The sequence below is a fragment of the Tiliqua scincoides genome, chromosome 2 (assembly GCF_035046505.1).
Source record: "Tiliqua scincoides isolate rTilSci1 chromosome 2, rTilSci1.hap2, whole genome shotgun sequence".
Classification (NCBI taxonomy): Eukaryota; Metazoa; Chordata; class Lepidosauria; order Squamata; family Scincidae; genus Tiliqua; species Tiliqua scincoides.
Genome location: NC_089822.1, coordinates 71186584 through 71205197, shown reverse-complemented (window position 1 = coordinate 71205197; position 18614 = coordinate 71186584). Strand labels below are relative to the sequence as shown.

Here is an 18614-nt window from a genome sequence, read left to right as displayed (position 1 = left end):
TTATCATTCATAATTAGTTCAGTCTTGCCTGGAATTAAGAGGAGTGAGATAAGATTCAGGAACAGTGGGCCCTCCTTATCTGCAGATTCGGCAGCCACAGATTTGACTCAATGCTGGTGCTGACTTGCACTGGAGGGCCTCACATGACCTCCTAGACATGACTAAAAGTGCCTTCCAGTCGCATCCAGGAGATGTTCTGAGGCGTGGAGAGGCCACACAGCCTCCCTTGTCCTTGGAAAGCCTCCTTCAGGCATCCGGAAAGCGCTTGCTTTTTTGCTAAGTTCTAATTACTTTTCAGAAGGATCTGGCAGGCCTTCTGAAGTATGGCGAAGTCAAGCATGGCCTCCCTATGTCCAAGAAAGCTTGCCAGAGGTTTCTGAAAGGCACCTCCGTTTTGGGGGGGTTGGACCTCTCCCCAGATTCAATTATCTGCAGAAATCTGTGTCCTCAAGGGGTCTGGGAACAGGAGCAGCAATATCCTGTCCCACATAGACTTAATTGAATACAATTTTTCTCTGTCAGTATCTGCGTAAAAGTTATCTACCAAGGCCACAGATTGCAGATTTCATGGCGGTTGATGACTTACTCATTTTATTTACCCCCTCCCCCCCACAACCAGAGTTGGTAACTTTAGGGGAATATTTGATACAGAATATTTTTTCCTCCAAGTGATGGATGAGTAAGCAGGGCTGATTCACACTACTAAAACTCAGGTTAAAGAGTACCATAGCCAAATGACCTTTTATTGTCATTTTGTCAATGAGTGGCACATATGCTTTCAAAGGACTGAATTTTTTTATTGCAGATATTTAGCACTCCCAGAATTTTATATAGTTTGTAAAAAACTTTCTCTCCAGTTGCCTCTCACCTCACAATGTGGGGCACCTGGAGGAGAACCTCTGACCATGACTACATTGTCTGGGAAGCTTGATACAGTGGAAGCGGTCCCAACATACTCAGGTGTGCAGAATGTGTCTGTACTGCAACTCTATAATTACTGGTTTTTATTTAACAGTACTCCTGTACATCATTTTTATGTCTAGCAATATTCTATTTTTAATCTATATTACTATTTCTACCCTGATCTATTTTTTTCTCAGTTTTCCTTTAAATCCATATTCCTTGGCTGTGCACATTTTAAAAACTGTTTTCTTTGGTGCTATAATTCCCCGAGTCTGTGAAGAATGGCAACCTTCTTCAGCATGATTGAACCAATGGCCCTGTCCTACTGTTTACCAGTTTCTTTTCTGAAAATAAAACAAGTGTGCTCTTTTGGAATTAATGCTACTTTTAGGATTCAAAGCGAGGATTTGGGATTGCAGTTTCTGGTGGCAGAGATAACCCTCATTTTGAAAATGGCGAAACATCCATTGTTGTCTCAGATGTCCTTTCTGGTGGCCCTGCAGATGGATTGCTTCAGTAAGTGTGTTCATTTATTGCATCAGTAATACCTGGCTCATTTTGTCTTAATAATTTACATGCCAACATATACTTGTAAGTATAGCTTCTCACAAATGTACAGATTTAATATAGCAGCACAACACAGAAAACTCAACCAAAGGCTGGTTGGAATAAAAAAAAGTCTTAGCCACTCATTCCCCTGCCCACCCACCCAAATGCCAGCGAGGAAGGAGCCATTCTTATTTCTACTGGGAGGATACTTCTTCTTAGAACACATAATTAGCTTGTGGAATTCATTGACACATGGTGTGATGATGACCATTAGCTTGGATAGCTTCAAAAGGGAATTGGACAATTCAAGTAGGACAGGTCTATTGATGGCCACTAGTCATTATGGCTATGTACTACCTCCAGGCTCAGTGAGTGCTAGTTTCAGGGGAGCAAAGGTGGAAGAAATGGATGCTTCTCTCTCCTACTTGTGGGCTTCCTAGAGACAGCTAGCGGGCAACTTTGGGAAATGGAATGCTTGTCTAGATAGGCATTTGGCGTGATTCAGCAGGACTATTCTTATGAGAAAGTAGACCAGGTGCCACAGCAGAGCAGTCATGGGCAACTGCCAATTGCATCTCTGTAGGAAATGGACTCGAACAGATCCTCTTGAGATGCCCTTGCAGGATATATAGATTCATGCAGATAAAGATGAATCTGCATGGATCTTCAGCTATCTTTATCTGCAAACCAAGATAAAGCCCAACTAGTCTTTCTTTTTGGAAGCTTGGTCCTAGTGGCCAGAACGCTGAAGTGTGCGCATTCCTATGGTGGCTGCTCAGGGACATCTTTTGCCATTCATAGCACTTGATGATGATGATGTCATCACAGATTCAAGGGGGAAAGCATGATCTTGGAGTTTTGGATGGTGTGGGGGGCTTCAATTACAGCATGCAGCTTCCAGAGAGGTCAGCTTAGTAGTGGAGTGCCTCGGAGTATCTCATGGTCCTGCTCTACAGTAGGGAAGAGTTCAAAAGGATATCGTGCAGACACTGCAGATGGGGTCTGCAGAGCTCAGACCAGCCTGTTGTCTGTCTCCTATCAAAGTTTAGGCTGGGCGACATAGGCTTTTAGCAACTGGATGTACTAAATTCATAGCAGTTAAACCAGTTTTGTCATTTAGAATGAACTATTGAATGTATCTCTACATTCTTTGTTGGGTCAACTCTCAACAAAGCTCTCAAAGTCAAGAAGGTATTCTCGTAGGATTACTTCTGTTCCATTTCCTTGCTTTGTGTGTTAAAGCGATGTGTGTTAAAACTGTTCAGTTATTAAAATTAAGTAAAACCTATTAACATAGAAAATATTTGCTGTTGCGCTCTCTTTCCTTTATTTTGTTCTAATGGTAAACAGTAATTAATTAAAACACAACATTTTTAGCCATATGGCAGACATAATAAACTTAGTGTATATGATTAGCTTCTATCAGTGAGTAACAAAGATGTAAGACAAAAACGGGCAAAAATGCTTATTTGTTGTTTATCATGTTGTATTTATTTGTATTAACATATGGAAAAAGTTATTTAAAGACATAAGGGGGTATTACATATATAAACTATAAAAATACAACTAAAAAAACCTGTAATGAACCTGTAAGTTGTATCGAGTGCAAGACGTGCACATAGAAGGCTCTTCCTAGGGTGCAACAGAGTCCTGTCTTCCCCCATCCTCCCATGGTGCATGTGATAAGCACTTGGCATGCAGGGGCATTCTGCATACCAAGACCCTACAGAGCAAGGGAAGATTGTATTGTCCAAGTAAAAAAAGGAGGATGTGTGGGGATATGTTCAACATGCACAGGTCTCTCATTCCCTATAGCAGCCTGGCACTGTGATTGCATGGGTGTTGAAGGCGAGACAAATGGGGCACTGTTGTGCCCTTCTGGAGATCCTTCTCCATGCAGATCCAATGCCCATAATATTCTTTTAACAAGTGAAAGTGGATGTCCATGTGGAATGTAATCTTTTTTTCTAACTTACCGTGCTCTTCTGTTTGCAGAGAAAATGACAGAGTGGTTATGGTTAATGGGACACCTATGGAAAATGTGCCCCATTCTTTTGCAGTTCAGCAGTTAAGGAAAAGCGGAAAAGTGGCTGTTATTGTAAGTTAACTATTACTTGCATTGGGGAGGCTTCTGGAAACTTGAGCAGAGTGTACATCTGCACACCTGCATCTGTGCATAACTGTGCATTATGGTGATTTCGGCTGATTTGAGGATTTCCCAAGACAATTCTTGAATGTTAGGCTGCAATCTTATACACACATGGCATACTCCACTTGAGCATAGCATACACACATTGTGGTCACTACAGTGTGTCCAGCCTTTGAAGCCATGGATGACCATGCAGAATTTGATGGCAGTAGTGCTCAAAGTGGCTACAACGAAAGGGTATTGCGGGAATGGAGGCCATAGAAAGAGCTGGGGAAACTGCCTCTATAGAGACTACCGAACCAAATGTGTAAATGTTTGTGGGAGAGATGTGACCAATTGTCACAGGCAGGAGTCCCTGTAAAAGCCACCCATAAGAGGGTTAAAATGTTCGTGTGAGAAAGCAGTGTTGAGTATACAAGGAAAGATGCACCTTTGTAGCCTTTTGTTACCTTGTTCCAGCCTAAGTAATGTTTGCTTGGAGACACTACTATATGTACAAATTTCTAAAGAAGTTCAGAAATGTTTTTTTTCTATCATTAAGGTAATTAAAAAATTCAAGTTGTGTTAAGTTTGAAACCTTAAGGTGTCAGATACGTCCAAAGTAAACATTTAATCATATTGAAAACAAACAGGTTCCAGGGTAGGCAAAAGAATTCTAATATTTTTAATGGCACGGGGAGGGGAGATTTTTCTGAGGCCTGATTTAAATGTATTGCTGCCATGCAAAAAACACTCCCCTGTGTTGCTCTTTGAGTGCATGCTGCCTTATATGCATAGTGTTACTGCTGCAGCAGTCTGCTGCTATATGAACATGTTGTAAGTGCTGGGTAAGCATTTGGGGAAGTCCTGTGTAGTGTTTCATCTAAGTTGGGTTTCTCTTGCATGGGGGTAATTGTTTTTTTTTTTTTTTCAAGTGGAATATGATGGTACTGGTTTTTATAAAGACTTGCAAAATTGTTCTTCAATCCTGCAACAAATAGGTAGTGAAAAGACCATGTAAAGTGCAACTCCCACCTGTTAGAAGAAGCCCCTCTCTTGACTATGATTATAGAGCCTTTGAAGCCATGGATGACCATACAGAATTTGATGGAAGAAGTGCTCGAAGTGGGTACAGCGAAAGAAGCTGGTATAGTGGGAATGGAGGCCGTAGCCAGAGCTGGGGAAATGGTCTCGACAGAGACTACAGAACCGATCGGGGTCGCAACCACAGCCGAGAGCACAGCTACAGCCGGGATCGAAGTCGGGGCCGGAGCATGGACCGAAGCTTGGATCGTGAATACCAAAGACCTCGAAGCAGGGGCAGGAGTGTTGATAGAGATGATATGTATGACCGTGGTTATAGTGGCAATAGGAGTCTGCCAAGAGACTATGATTGGAGGTCTCGACCTGACCCTCAGTACAAGAAGGAAGTAAAGAGCAGTAGCAGAGACAGGCTTAATTCCCGTAGTCCTTCACCTGAATTGCCACACCAGTATGACTATGGAGCTCAGCAGGACCCAAATGGACCAATCAATGTTCTCCTCACAAAAGCCAGGCCCAGTGAAGGCAAGTGTGACAGATTGCAGCCAGTTCTGGTGTCTGGTTTTTGCCTTTTACGTATGCCATTTTATTTCTTGTCCTTAGCGCTATAACACAGTGACTGCATGCCTAAATTCTTTATTTCAAAAAGGAAAAATGAGTAACTTATAAAAGCATAAACAAGCAATGCATTGCTCTTGCAAATATAACTGCATGTGAACAACCTAGAAAGACACAAGAGATACAAGTATTGTGATACACCAGCATAAGGGAAGGGTTGTGCCTCAGTGGCGGAGCATCTGCTTTTTATGCAGAAGGTCTTGGGTTCAGTTCCAGGTATTTCTAGGTTGACAATCTGTGTTGACAATACTGACCTAGGTATACCAATTGTCTGTCTCGGTATAAGGCAGCTTCCTCTGATATACATTTTTTAGATTATAGACTGTTTACAGAAGTTAATAAAGGACAACCAACTAGACACACAACTGTCACCTTGGCATTTTGTAGTTTTTCTTACTAGTAGATATAAAGAGATGTGATGTTTTGAGAGTCCCCAGCTTGGAGAGTTTGCACTGCTTGCATGAGTAGACTGTTCTTATGAGCAGTCATTTTTATGAGTAAATTGGCTGCAGCAAAACCCATGTTTTCTTTTACACTGATAACTTATTCATAGGTTGAATTTTGTTAGCTTTCCAGACTATTGTTTTGGATGTATGCATAGCTATGTACTTGAGGCTTCAAGTTCTGCACCAAAGTAGTTTAATTCTGAACCAAGTTAACAGAATCACTGCAGACACTGGCCTATAAGTCGATCTCACAGATAAATTGAGGGCAGGTTTTGAGAAAAAAATCATGGAATTTTCTGTGGCCTTCAGATAAGTTGGAGGGGAGGTTAAAAGGGGGGGGTGTCTGACTATGGTTTTGTCTGATTTTACCCAAGGCCAGATCCTGAAAAATAACCTACCAGTAATTGTTACCTAAGAACTGTACAGTCTATTAAAAATATAGTAAAAGATCATAAGATACATTTTTATTCCTTAACTTCTTAAATTCTGGTTTCCACAAACGTTTGTATACACTCTCAAAGTCAGGGTACTATAAACAACATACCAATAGAACAGTGGTTCCCAACCTGGGGTACATGTACCTCCAGGACCTTTAGGGGTGCTTGAAAAAGAATTGAATAATGGCAGAAAAAGGCAAGTAGAGCTCCAGAATGCCTTGCAGAGCCAGGAAGGGAGGTGGCTAGTTAACTGTGAAAGTCCCACCAATAGCTAATTTTTGGTCATCAGTTCATGTATGAATTGGTAATTGAAAACTAGCACAGTAAAAAAAAGCTGAAACATAATATGGAAAGTGATCAATCACCAAGAATCTCTCAGGACACTTCTGGTGCAAAACAGTACAAAGGCATAGTCTTCTGTTCTTCAAACAGACAAAAAGAGAAAATACTGTGATTAATACATGAAGTCTGGGTTTTCATATGGAGGAGATGAGGGGCTTATATTATTAATATTAATCACAAGAGTTTAGCTAATATGAGGGGTACAATTTATGGAAATGGGCTGCTGAGGGGTGTGCAAGTGAAAAAGATTGGGAACCATGGTAGGAGAACCATGAATCAAATCCTTCTTTAAGGTGCCTGGTGTGTTAAGCCAGAGGCTCAACATATAGCACCTAACTGGGAGTGTGAAATTCAATTCACAGCAGAGAGACAAACAAGGGATTACTGTAAGTGCAGCTTTAGCAGCAGCTTTGCAGGAGTTGCCTTGGAAATTAATGGGCACTAATTATCTCTGAATTGCTGGTGCTGCTTGAAGAGCAATTTCTCTGGAGTTGAAAAGCTCTGACCCCTGGTTGACCTCAGAGATGATTATCTAAGCTTGATTTCTTGGCAAAAATTTCTCGACCTGTAGTCGAATGTCTACAGTTTGGATAAATTATGCTAACTGTAACAGTTTGCATAGATTTGGTTTCTTCTGTTTCTATTAGTGATGGAGAAAACACCATTCTATGCCGACCACTGAAGCTCTGTCCACTGGAAGACCTACTGGTTTTTCTGTTTTTGAAATCTCACCAATTTGAAGTTTTCACCAAATGTGTATTGACTGTACGTTTTGAGGTCTGTTCAAACAGCCATGTAAGCTAGAAATTTGCTTTAAAAATCCTGAAGACAGTGCAGCATGAGGAGTTTGCCAGGTAGTATGCAGTAGTTGATCAGGCTTCTGCAACTTGGACACCCTTAAGTAAAACACAGCCATCAGCCCTGTGCTGCTTGGCAGGCCTCATTGGAGCAATCCTTGACAGGTAGCAAAACCAGGAGGTTTAATGAGTGGCTGGTGGGTTGTTTGGATTGATGGGTCACAAGTCGTGCAGATCTGGGCTAGATTGTCCCTGCAACTACTTGACAAAGGAGCCTCTAGCAAAAATAAAAATTGATGATTCGCTTTATTTTAAAAAGCAGTGTGTGTTTTTTAAAACAGTGGCATGTAGCATGCGTCCCCTGTCAAACTAGAAAACATATTCTGTTCCACTTGCAGAATATGGTCTTCGGCTTGGAAGTCAAATTTTTATCAAAGAAATGACCAGCACTGGGCTAGCAACAAAGGATGGCAATTTGCACGAAGGGGATATCATTCTAAAAGTATGTATGAAGAACCACAATTTTTTTGTGGTGGTGGAAAAATGTATTCTCTTTTTTGCAAGTTTTCTGTTCATTTCTAAACCCTGAATGGAAACTTAACTTCCAAGTGGCTTATTGATGCCACCTATGCCCCAGTATAAATACATGTGTCTTAAATACCCAGATCAATGGGACAGTGACGGAGAATATGTCCTTAACTGACGCCCGAAAACTGATTGAAAAATCAAGAGGAAAACTGCAGTTGGTTGTCTTGAGGGATAGAAAACAAACTCTGATCAACATTCCTTCCATGCATGACAGCGAGTCGGAAATAGAAGGTGAGGGGTTAAGAGCAGAGCTAAATTCAGTTTCTGTTTAAGTTTGTCAGAGAAGGCTGTGTAACATATAAATAAAAATGTACTGAATTAGACAGAGTGACATTTTGCAAGGTATAAAATTCTGTGTGCATTGTGTGGCATATTTTCAAGACTCTTAGTGTTAACTGATCTGAATCATATCCAAACATCTTGTAGTCCAGGCAAGACGTGGGTGAGTTTCTGTGCTTGGAGCCAAACTTCAGCTGCAGAACGTGTTTTTCATATCAACTCTTCACTCCCATGCCATTAATTTGGCTAGACATTTCTACTCCATATAGGCTTGCTGGAAAGGACTCTAAGCCTGTGCAGAGTACCCACTAAATGACTTTTTCTATGTAAGAAATATTGCGTAGATCACTTTGTGTGAAGTGAAGCGAAAGTCTGTGTCCATTTTGTCAGTGATTAGGCAGATAGTACATCTAGACCAAGGGTGCCCAAACCCTGACCCGGGGCCATTTGTGGCTCCCGGGGCCCCCCAGTACGGCCCACAGGGAGCCCCGAGTCTCCAGTGAGCCCCCTGGAGACTTGCTAGAACCCACACTAGCCCAGCATGACTACTCTCAGCATGAGGCTCAATTGTTTGACCTCTCACGTGAGCTGTAGGCCAAGGGCTCCCACCTTGCTTGCTGTTTCATGTCTATGAAGCAGCAGTAGCAGCAATGGAAAGGCTGGCCTTGCTTTGCACAAGGTCTTTTATTGGCCTTGAGCTATTGTGAGATTTTCATTCATTCATATAAGTTTGGACACCCCTGAACTAGACCAGGGGTGGGCAAACTTTTTGGCAGGAGGGCCATATTATCTCTCTGACACTGTGTCGAGGGCCAGAGGAAAAAAAAGAATTTACATTTCAGATTTGAATAAATTTACATAAAAGAATACATTAGAGACAGAACAGAAAAGGGGGAGAGTTTTAAAATAACTCCTGACCACACATCTCTTGCCCAGGAAAAAGTACAATACAAACTTAAGAGGAGCCAGGATGGACTCTCCCTCTCCATGCACGAGCATGATTTTATTCTCTCTCTCTCTCCCCCCTCCAGTGCAAAAGCAGCATGTTTCTTCCCATTAAAACAGACCAGTGATCATCCCGCCTCTGCCAGACACCCCACCCACCCCCATTCCCATTCAAACGGACCTGCAAGGAGGCTGTAGAGGCAAGATGTGGAGGCGAGGAGGGTGCGACCCTGGCTGTAGCGGTGGTTGTGGAGGAGGAGGCCACGCTGGAGAGCTTGTCTGGGCTCCTTGTGATCCTCCTTGCCCCGTCTTCACAGAACACGAGGCAGCAGTAGGCTCTCTCCAAGGCTTTCCCCAGCAGCCGTGAGCTCGGGCTTCAAGCTCCATGTGCAGGCAGCAAGGAAAAGTCGCCCTTGCACTTTCGCAAGAAGCCTTTTAGAAGCCTGAGCTAACACTACATTTGCAAGTATTACATTAGTTCAAGGCTATAAAAGGCCTTGTGCACAGACAAGTCTGGTGTTTTCTCTGCTGCCTGTGGAACTTCGCACATGTGAAACTAGAGGCAGTGGAGAGAGAGCTGTGCCAGGAGCTTCCTCATCGGGCCTGCGCGAGCACCAGCGAGTCTTCAGAAGGCCGAGTGCCCATTGGAGAGGGAGGTGTTCTCTGGGGGCCAGATTGGCCCACGGGCCTGGGTTTAGTCCTGATCTAGACCAAAGGTCAAGTGTGTCAAACGTAAGGCTCGTGGGCTGAATGCTGCCTGCAAGAGCTCTTTATCTGGCCTTTGGGCTCTCCCAACACCACCATCAGTGGCTCTAAGCTGGTGAGCTGTGCTGAGATGTCACTGTTGAAAGTGTTACACAAATCTTGATATTATTTCAAGAGTATTTTCTGTCATTTGCAGCTAATGAGTTCCTAAGTGAGGAAAAAGTGCTTATTTCTGGTCATGACCTGCTTAATGATATCACTTCTGGTCCTCAGCAGGCCTCACAAATGCTATTTGACCCACTGTATGAAACTGGTTTCATACACCTCTGGTCTAGACTGTCTTCATATATAAAAAGTGCCATTCATAGTGACTGCAGCCAGTCCCATTACATTTATTGTGACAACTAAAAGTAAACTTGCATTAAAATTTTAAGCAGGTAGCTTATGTAAATGTTATGCTGTTTTAACAGATATTTCAGAAATTGAATCAAATCGGTCTGCCTCCCCTCAGGATGACAGAAGACTGCATCATTCTGATTTGGATTCTCATTCATCCAATGAGAAGTTAAAGGAAAAACCAAGGTCAGCTGTGCTACATTTTGCAGTTGTTTCCATTATTAATTCTTTACTTATCCTGTTAACTTCGTGAATTTTTGTTCAAGTTTAAAAGAAAATCCGACCAACCGGCTGTCCAGAATGGGAGCAATGCCCACCCCTTTTAGGTCAACTGGTGACCTCGCTGCTGCTTTAACCCCAGATACAAACAGTGAACCAAAGTATCAAGAGGATCCACCAGGTCAGTATGGAGTTTCCCCTTTGTTATATTTTAAATAAATAAAAGGAACAGCCCTGCTGGTATTCATATAATGATAAAACTTGACCAGTACATTCTAGGAAGCTCATGTTAACTATTCGCTTCTTTAGGCTGTCCTTTTAATTATCCACTCTGATGTTCTAAGCATCCTCCTCTTTAGCTGCTTTCATAGACTGGAAACAGGGCTATGTGCCTCCTCATATATGCAACTGAATGCTCAATTATATTTCTAGTTGCCTTTCCAGATGAAGCTGGTCATCTTCACATTTTAAAAATAAACAATAATCAAGTCCAGAGATGGGAAACTGCCAGGGAAAAGGGAGAGATTTTAGGTGGCACTCTTGATGGTTACGACATCTATAAAGAGAAAACAATAGGGTAGACATTGGTACAAAAGAACCTTATTTAACAATAAGAATGTGAAGGAAGACCAGCATTGCCCTTCTTTGTCCTATCAGAAATAAAACTAGCAGATTGTATATGTGCGAGATGCATTTAATGTGTAGTCCTAGAACAGGCTGATTGGGCTTTGAGATCAGATTTATGAGACTGAGGGCCCAATCCTATCCAAATTTCCAGCATCAATGCAGCTGTAATGTAGCCTCAAGGTAAGGGAACAAACTTTCCCTTACCTTGAGGAGACCTTTGACTGCATTTTCACCACAGGATGCAGCACACCCCTCAATGTCACGGCTGCATCAGTGCTGGGAAGTTAGATAGAATTGGGCCCAGAGGGAATTCTATCTCAATGTGATTGTATAAACAGATGTTGTAAAACAATGCTGTAACTATATTACTTTGACGTTTTAAATCTCAGTACAGTCGTGTACCACTTAACAGGGATGCGGACCAGCATTCCTTTCGTCAGGCAGGATATGACATAATGTGAAGTGTCCAAAAGTGAGGGGAAGCTCCACTCCCCTTGCCTCCAGAGGCTTTTCTGAGCCTCCCAAAGGTAGCGCACTGTTTCTGCAAGGCTCAGAATGCTGAAATCACATGAGAGACTTGTGGGTGCATGTTGCTTCTGGGAGGCTCAGAAAAGCCTCCTAAAAAAGCAGAGCTCCCCTCACCTTCTGAAGCTTGGGGGGTGCAACCAGGTGCGACCACGTGACCAGTGGCAGCAGTCACATATGCAACCTGTCACTGACCAGAAGGAAGGGGCACATGCTTGTACTTCTCAGTACTGAATACTATGGTATTGTATCATATGTAAATTATATGTTAATGTATATATATTATATAAAGTATGCAGTCCTAAGCATAAGTACTGGGAAGTAAGTCTCTCTGAAATCAATAGGAATCACCCCCAAGTAGAAATGTTTAGGATTGGAAATTTAGAGTTTCACTTTATTTTAATATATTTTGTATTAGTTGAAAGTTACATAGAAACTAGTGTGTTCCTTCTCCTATATACAGTTGCTCAACCAAAGGCTGCCCCAAGGGCCTTTCTTCAGCCCAGTCCTGAAGACCTAGCAATATATGGGTATGTGTTTTAAAAAATTTGTTACTTTCATCCAGTATTTTATATATTTTGTGCTACTGTAGTAGTGCACCACAGGAGGAGTTAAGAGATATAATCTTAGGACCATATTTGTTGTTAAGATACTCCTTAAAATGCTATATTTACATGGGTATGGTACAGATGCAAGTTGCCCTAAGTCCGTTTCCTAAGCATGGTTTGTAAATCTGGAGCATTCCATAGTTTTGAATTCTTCCTTCTGAGAAGGTCCTCTTACATCTGGTCTTGCTGATATCATAGTTCATCCAATCTACAGTTTGCAGACCCACTTCTAACCATGGTTGGCAAACTCTAGTTTGGTGCTCAGCATGATTGAGGAGTAGCATTAATTATTGTTCATCGTGGAAAGGGGCAGTCACGCATATGAGGGGAGGTAGAAAAGCACACAGATATGCAGGACACTCAACCTCCTAACTGTCATTAAGAGATAAGGCAACATGTTATTTGCTCTGTGCCATAGATTAGTTTAAAATGTACGTCGCTGGTCAAAATAACTGCAGTTTGTGTGCCTTGAACCAGTTCATAGCATTATGTTCTTCCACAGTATTACAGACATATGCGTATGATTGCATGGAAAAAGGCTATGTTGAAACCTGGTAACTGTACTTTTTCCAGCAGGCAACCACAAAAATTACTGCTGGCTTCCTGAGTAGTCCTATTCATTTCAATCTAGTGTTCCTTAAATAGATATGTAGGCACATGCATGATTATGCAGAGGAATTTTAATTCTCATTACCAGCCGTCAGTGTTCAGCAATTACCCATGCATGAATAATTATGTGAGTAGTGAAGATTCCTGTGCTTGTCACAGACATGCCTTTTACTGTTTGATCATAGGCCTGTTTCAAGTGTGCACATCTGAGATGCTGCTGTTCCCCATGCGAGGATTGTTAGTTTTGATGCAGATGGAGTAATTTGTCTGAAAGCATTCCCATGGGAAAATCACTGCTCTCCCTGACAGTGAGCTTAACATGTTGTAGAAATGACATCTAGCCTAAGATAATCAAAACAATTCCTAATACTGAAATTGTTTTCTCTCTCTAGTCCTGGTACAAAGATGGTGAAGTTCAAGAAAGGCGACAGTGTGGGTATTAGACTGGCTGGTGGGAATGATGTAGGCATATTCGTTGCTGGAATTCAAGATGGCACCTCAGCAGAACAGGAGGGGCTGCAAGAGGGAGATCAGATTCTTAAGGTATCCATTCAGAAGACTTTATGTGGTTGCAGAGGACTATTTTTCTTTTCCTGCCGTTTCTCTTCTAGATTGTTTTTCCTTTTTATTATTAATGTAAACCATACTAATGTTAAGCACAGTTGACCCAAAAGAGTTTGCAGCCCTTCTTCTAACAATGGTTGTATAAGTACTTTTTAAAAAAATAATTGTTTGAGAAAATCTCATGGTTTCAGAGTCTTGAGGTAGGCCCTTCCTTATGGAATCTGCTGCTAATGTTTAACTGTCAAAACAACTGGGGTAATAAACCATTGGCAGCATCTAGGTGATCCAGCTCAGGGGAAAAATGGGTGAAAAATTTGAATGGTCTAAAACTAAAGGCTTTATGTAGTTGGGTATTCTCTTTGATATCTGAGGCTGAAGAATTTTCTGTTATGTGCCATTGTCTTGCATTAGGTAAACAGTCAAGACTTCAGGGGTATTGTTCGAGAGGATGCTGTTCTCTATCTGTTAGAAATTCCCAAAGGTGATACTGTGACTATTCTGGCTCAGAGCAAATATGATGGTAAGTACCTGGCATGCAACATAAAAATAATTGTGACTTTGTGTAAAATTCATTTACTCCCTGCCATTTATTCAGAGATCAAGAAAGCTTTTGGAGAAGTAGGTGGCAAGTAAACATAGCTTTAAGAGCAAGTTCTGTTTTGCTCTGCAATTCCTGTAGATTTTACTATATCTTTTTCTTGGAAAAATGTGTTAAATTTTCCAATTTTCCAACCACATTGATAATTACAATTATATGGATTGATTTGCATACAGCCATTGACTGGCTATATGTGACTTTTCTCTGCTGATCTTACTTTTTTCCCTTTTTCAGCAACCAAAATTATTATTGTGTGATAGAAAAGTGTATGGTTGAGCAGCATGGCATGAATTAAAATTCATTGTTTCACAAACAGAAGCCAGTAGGCAAATTCCATTTGGTTCTGTTTTGTGATTATTTACAAGATGTTCTGTAGTTATTCAGTGTCAACATTAATGTATATGTTACTTTTTAAATAAGAAATATTGGGAGTAAAAGAGACCATGGCATGTTTAATTCAGAAACAGATTCTGTAGGGTTAAAACAGTGGTACCTTTCATCCTCTGTTACATTATGAAAATTATTCACAAATCTACAGTCCTTGGTTGGGTATAGTGGCAGGGAGGGCAAGATTTGTGGACCTACCGCAATTGTCTTTTGAAGAGATCCAAAAAGTCTTGTAATACGTACATTACCTGAGACACTATAATTGAATTACATGTGGTTGTTTTTTATCCCTCTCTTCCCCAGTTTATAGAGACATAATGGCATGTGGCAGAGGGGATTCTTTCTTCATAAGGACCCATTTTGAATGTGAGAAGGAAACGCCACAGAGCTTAGCAATTACCAGAGGGGAAGTCTTCAGAGTAGTTGATACGCTCTATGATGGCAAACTGGGTCACTGGCTCGCTGTGAGGATTGACAGTGAGTTGGAAAAGGGCCTGATTCCAAATAAAAGCAGGTATGTAAACCTCCTGTGAACCTCCCATCCCCCAATTCATTTCACCCCACTTGGTGGGGTTGATCAAGATAGGATCTCAAGGATTAGATGTGCAGAAAGAAGCAGGCTTGATTCTTAATTACTGGGGTCAGCAGGGGCAGGAAGTAAGATTAACCCTTATCCCTGAGGTATTCAATCTGCATTGGGGCTCCCTAGGGAGGTGGGGCTAGCCCCCAGGGGTTTCCTAAGGCATCTTGGAGAGAGAGGTGGCCACAGCTGCTCAGCTCAGCTGCACATTGTGCCTCCCTACTTGCTGCTTTTCTGTGGCTGTGAACAAGGTGGGTGGGGCAGTGTGAGCTGGGGAGGGCATGTGAAACATGGTGGGGGGAGGTGGGAGAGAAGGCTGGCTGGGCAGCAGTGGAGGTGCTGCACCTCATCAGCACAGGGCGTGTTCCTGGCAGGCTTCAAACTGGGAGGGAAGCCTGACCAGTAAGTACAGGCAGCGCAGTGTTTTCCTCCACTTGGGAAGGAGGGAGCCCAGCCTGCTCTTAGTGGGGGGGGGGAAGAGTGTTCAAATGCCACTGCCTGCATTCCTCCATCTTACCTGGGGGGGAATAGGGGTGGCATCTGCATGTTGGAGTGTATGTGTGTGAGCATGCCCCCATCTAATTTGGGGGTGAGTTGTAATGTTGCTCTGTGCGGCTGCAATCCTATCCACACTTTCCTGGGAGTAAGCCCCATTGACTCAAATGGGACTTACTTCTGAGTAGACCTACATAGGCTTGGGGTCTGTCAGCTTAACCAAGGATCTTCACCTTTCTCTTTTTCCTTCCCCTTCAAAAAAGAAAAAAAAGCCACTCTTGATCAGTCAAACTTTGTCTCCAAAAATTGATTAAAAGTAAAAATACCTATTCCTTTTCAGCCATCCCCCCTTTTCCTCCTGCCTCCTTTGGGGGGGGGGTGCCTCCCCATGTTGGCTGCTATTATAAGACAAAAGGCACAATCCTAGCTAGGTCTACTCAGAAGTAAGTCCTATTGTGTTCAATGGAACTTACTCCCAGGAAAGTGAGGTTAGGACTGCAGCCAAACAATCTCTGGGTCTCAGTTTGCAATGAGCAGATACACACAAAACAAAGTCTTCCTCTCCCCAGCAAATTCATCACTTCACTTATGAAGTACTTTGAATGTTCAAGTTTGTTTCCCAGTTTAATCTCTCAGTCATTCTTAAGTAGGGGTGCCCAAACCCTGGCCCTGGGGCCACTTGCAGCCCTCGAGGACTCTCAATGCAACCCTCTGGGAGCCCCCAGTCTCCAATGAGCCTCTGGCCCTCTGGAGATTTGTTGGAGCCCCCACGGGCCTGACGCAGCTGCTCTTAGCGTGAGGGCAACTGTTCGACCTCTTGCGTGAGCTGTGGGATGAGGGCTCCTGCCACTGCTTGCAGTTTCACATCTGTGATGCAGCAGAGGCAGCAAAGGAAAGGCCAGCCTTGCTTTGTACAAGGCCTTTTATAGGCTTTGAGCTATTGCAAGACCTTCATGCATTCATATGTATAAGTTCATCTTTAATATATTCATTTGTGTAAACTTATGTAAATTTATTCAAAGTTTAAATGTAAATTAATTCTTTTTTCCCCCAGCCCCTGACACAATGTCAGAGATGATGTGGCCCTCCTGCCAAAAACTTTGGGCACCCCTGTTCTTAACCAACAGTTTTTGACTTGGCTAGATCAAGTGCACCTAAGATTACAGTCAAAAAGTACAGCAGAGCCTAGGAAAGAATGAGAGGCTTATAGTCCTTGTTCTTTGTTGACAGAAGTTCAGCTTCTGTCGTCGTTAAATCAATAGCTTTCTAGGTCTGGGAGCAGAAGGTTTATCCATGTGCTTGGCCATTCTTGTTCTTGCCTTTTAAGCCAGAAAAATACTCCTCTCACCACAGAGAATATTATTGGGAGCAGCAACAGAGTTGTCTGGAGTTGGCTAAATCATATGTTGGATGTCCGCATGTGAAGATGAGATAGGGAAGGGCCAGAGTTCACCCTCAATTCAGGACTGTGTGTTAGTATTTATTTTGTGCCAGGCTTTTTCTAGCTTGTACATTGGCTACATTCCACCCACCCTTTATTGACTTTTACAAATAGACTAAATGCTTTTTCTTTTTCAGAGCTGATCAGATGGCCAGTGTCCAAAATGCTCAGAGAGACGGTTCCAGTGATAGGGCAGACTTCTGGCGAATGCGTGGTCAACGGTCCGGAATGAAAAAGAATATGAAGAAGAGTCGTGAAGATTTGACCGCAATTGCATCTGTTAGCACTAAATTTCCAGCCTATGAGCGAGTTATGCTCCGGGAGGGTGAGTGAGTGACAGCATATAAGAACTGCAGACAGATTTCCTCATTTGTAAAAGACAGCTACTGCTATTTTTCTGGCAACTTAAACTTGGGCTTTAGGCAAACCACAAGTGGCAAAGTCCGTCTCTCATCATGGCCGTGGTTTGAGCTGTCTAAAAGCATCTCAGTTGTGTACATGGATTGTATTAAAATTTTTTTAGACGTGTGAAACATTTTATTAATTTATTAACCAGCATTCCTCCAATACACTTGGCATACCCATGTAATGCCACTTGTTCTTGATGAAATTCACTATAGGGTGGACATTTGCTCACTGTGAAAGTCTCCACTGAAAGTTAATTCCTGGGGTGTTCATTCATAATATATAAAAATAACTTTGGCTTTATCTGGAACCAATCATAGACCTGTGTTTTGCACTTGCTTCAGCTGTAATGTATGAAACAGCCCTCAAGCTTAGGATTATTCATTTGTGAACACACTTTGCAAAAACTCTTCAGAACATGACACTCTCCTCTTTTATATTAATAAACATCCTATTTTCTTGAATTGTGAAAATTTAACTTAAAAACAATAAGCACAGCTCATTGATTTTCCTGTGGGTGTTGCATACACTAGAATGCAATTCATTCTCATAGTTTGGGGTGAATAATGATGGTAAATAGCAACTAAATAGCAATAAAGGTCTTCAGACTTGATTTGCAAGAAATATAAATATTTGCAACATACATTGGCATTTCCTTTTTTGAAGATCAAAGTCTTCTGTGATTATGAGGTTTTGCCAGTTAAATAATTTTTCAAGCACTGCACTGATAAGCAGAGTCCACACTTTGGTTTGCTCTTTCTGCATAGGGCCTTCCTTAAAGAGTGCTTATCAGGAGTCCCATTAGTATCTCTTTCAAAAGCTTTGTAGTATGTCAGTTTTCCTAAGGTTTTAAGGGCCCAATCTTGTTGGGCCATGGCGCTAAGCTCTAGCACTCAGTGCCATTAAGCACGTTTACGGCACCGCTGGAGGAGGAAGCTGGAAGGAAGCCGACTGGAATTTAGTACTGCCAGTTGGCTGTGCAGGTGTTCAGAGCAGGTGGAGGCCAGAACAAGGGAGGGGCCGGGGTGGGGGGGCTGGGAGAGGCGGAGAGGTGAAGCATAGGATTCGGCTTCTTGTCATCCTGAATAGGCCTTCTAAGTGAAACTGACACCTTGAATCATTTAAAGATGATAATGACATGACATTTTTAAGTGTCATTTAAGAGTGAACACCAATGCTACCAATCTAGAATACTTGTGCTGAGATCTAAACTTTGCTTTGCAGTGCATTATAAGAGAACTGGGAAGGTTTTGCTTAAATGGCTGAAGTGCTAGGTGTTTTCATGGAATGAAACTGTGTGAAGGATAATCTATCATTTTCGGGCCCTGTCCTAGCCAACTTTCCAGTGCTGATGCAGCCCCAGTGCAGCCCCAGTAAGGGAA

General features: G+C 42.2%; 1 protein-coding gene across 5 annotated transcripts in view; it reads left to right on the top strand.

The window, feature by feature from the left end:
- Positions 1 to 18614, top strand: part of TJP2 (tight junction protein 2) — an 83308-nt gene that overhangs the window by 58564 nt on the left and 6130 nt on the right. For all 5 annotated transcript variants that reach the window (XM_066613967.1, XM_066613965.1, XM_066613963.1 and 2 more), the window contains 12 exons: positions 1295 to 1419; positions 3448 to 3550; positions 4582 to 5146; positions 7660 to 7763; positions 7927 to 8080; positions 10249 to 10360; positions 10441 to 10574; positions 12009 to 12075; positions 13155 to 13305; positions 13738 to 13846; positions 14615 to 14825; positions 16965 to 17152. In XM_066613967.1, coding sequence (XP_066470064.1) covers positions 1295 to 1419; positions 3448 to 3550; positions 4582 to 5146; positions 7660 to 7763; positions 7927 to 8080; positions 10249 to 10360; positions 10441 to 10574; positions 12009 to 12075; positions 13155 to 13305; positions 13738 to 13846; positions 14615 to 14825; positions 16965 to 17152 — 2023 coding nt within the window. The remainder of the gene's footprint in view (positions 1 to 1294; positions 1420 to 3447; positions 3551 to 4581; positions 5147 to 7659; positions 7764 to 7926; positions 8081 to 10248; positions 10361 to 10440; positions 10575 to 12008; positions 12076 to 13154; positions 13306 to 13737; positions 13847 to 14614; positions 14826 to 16964; positions 17153 to 18614) is intronic.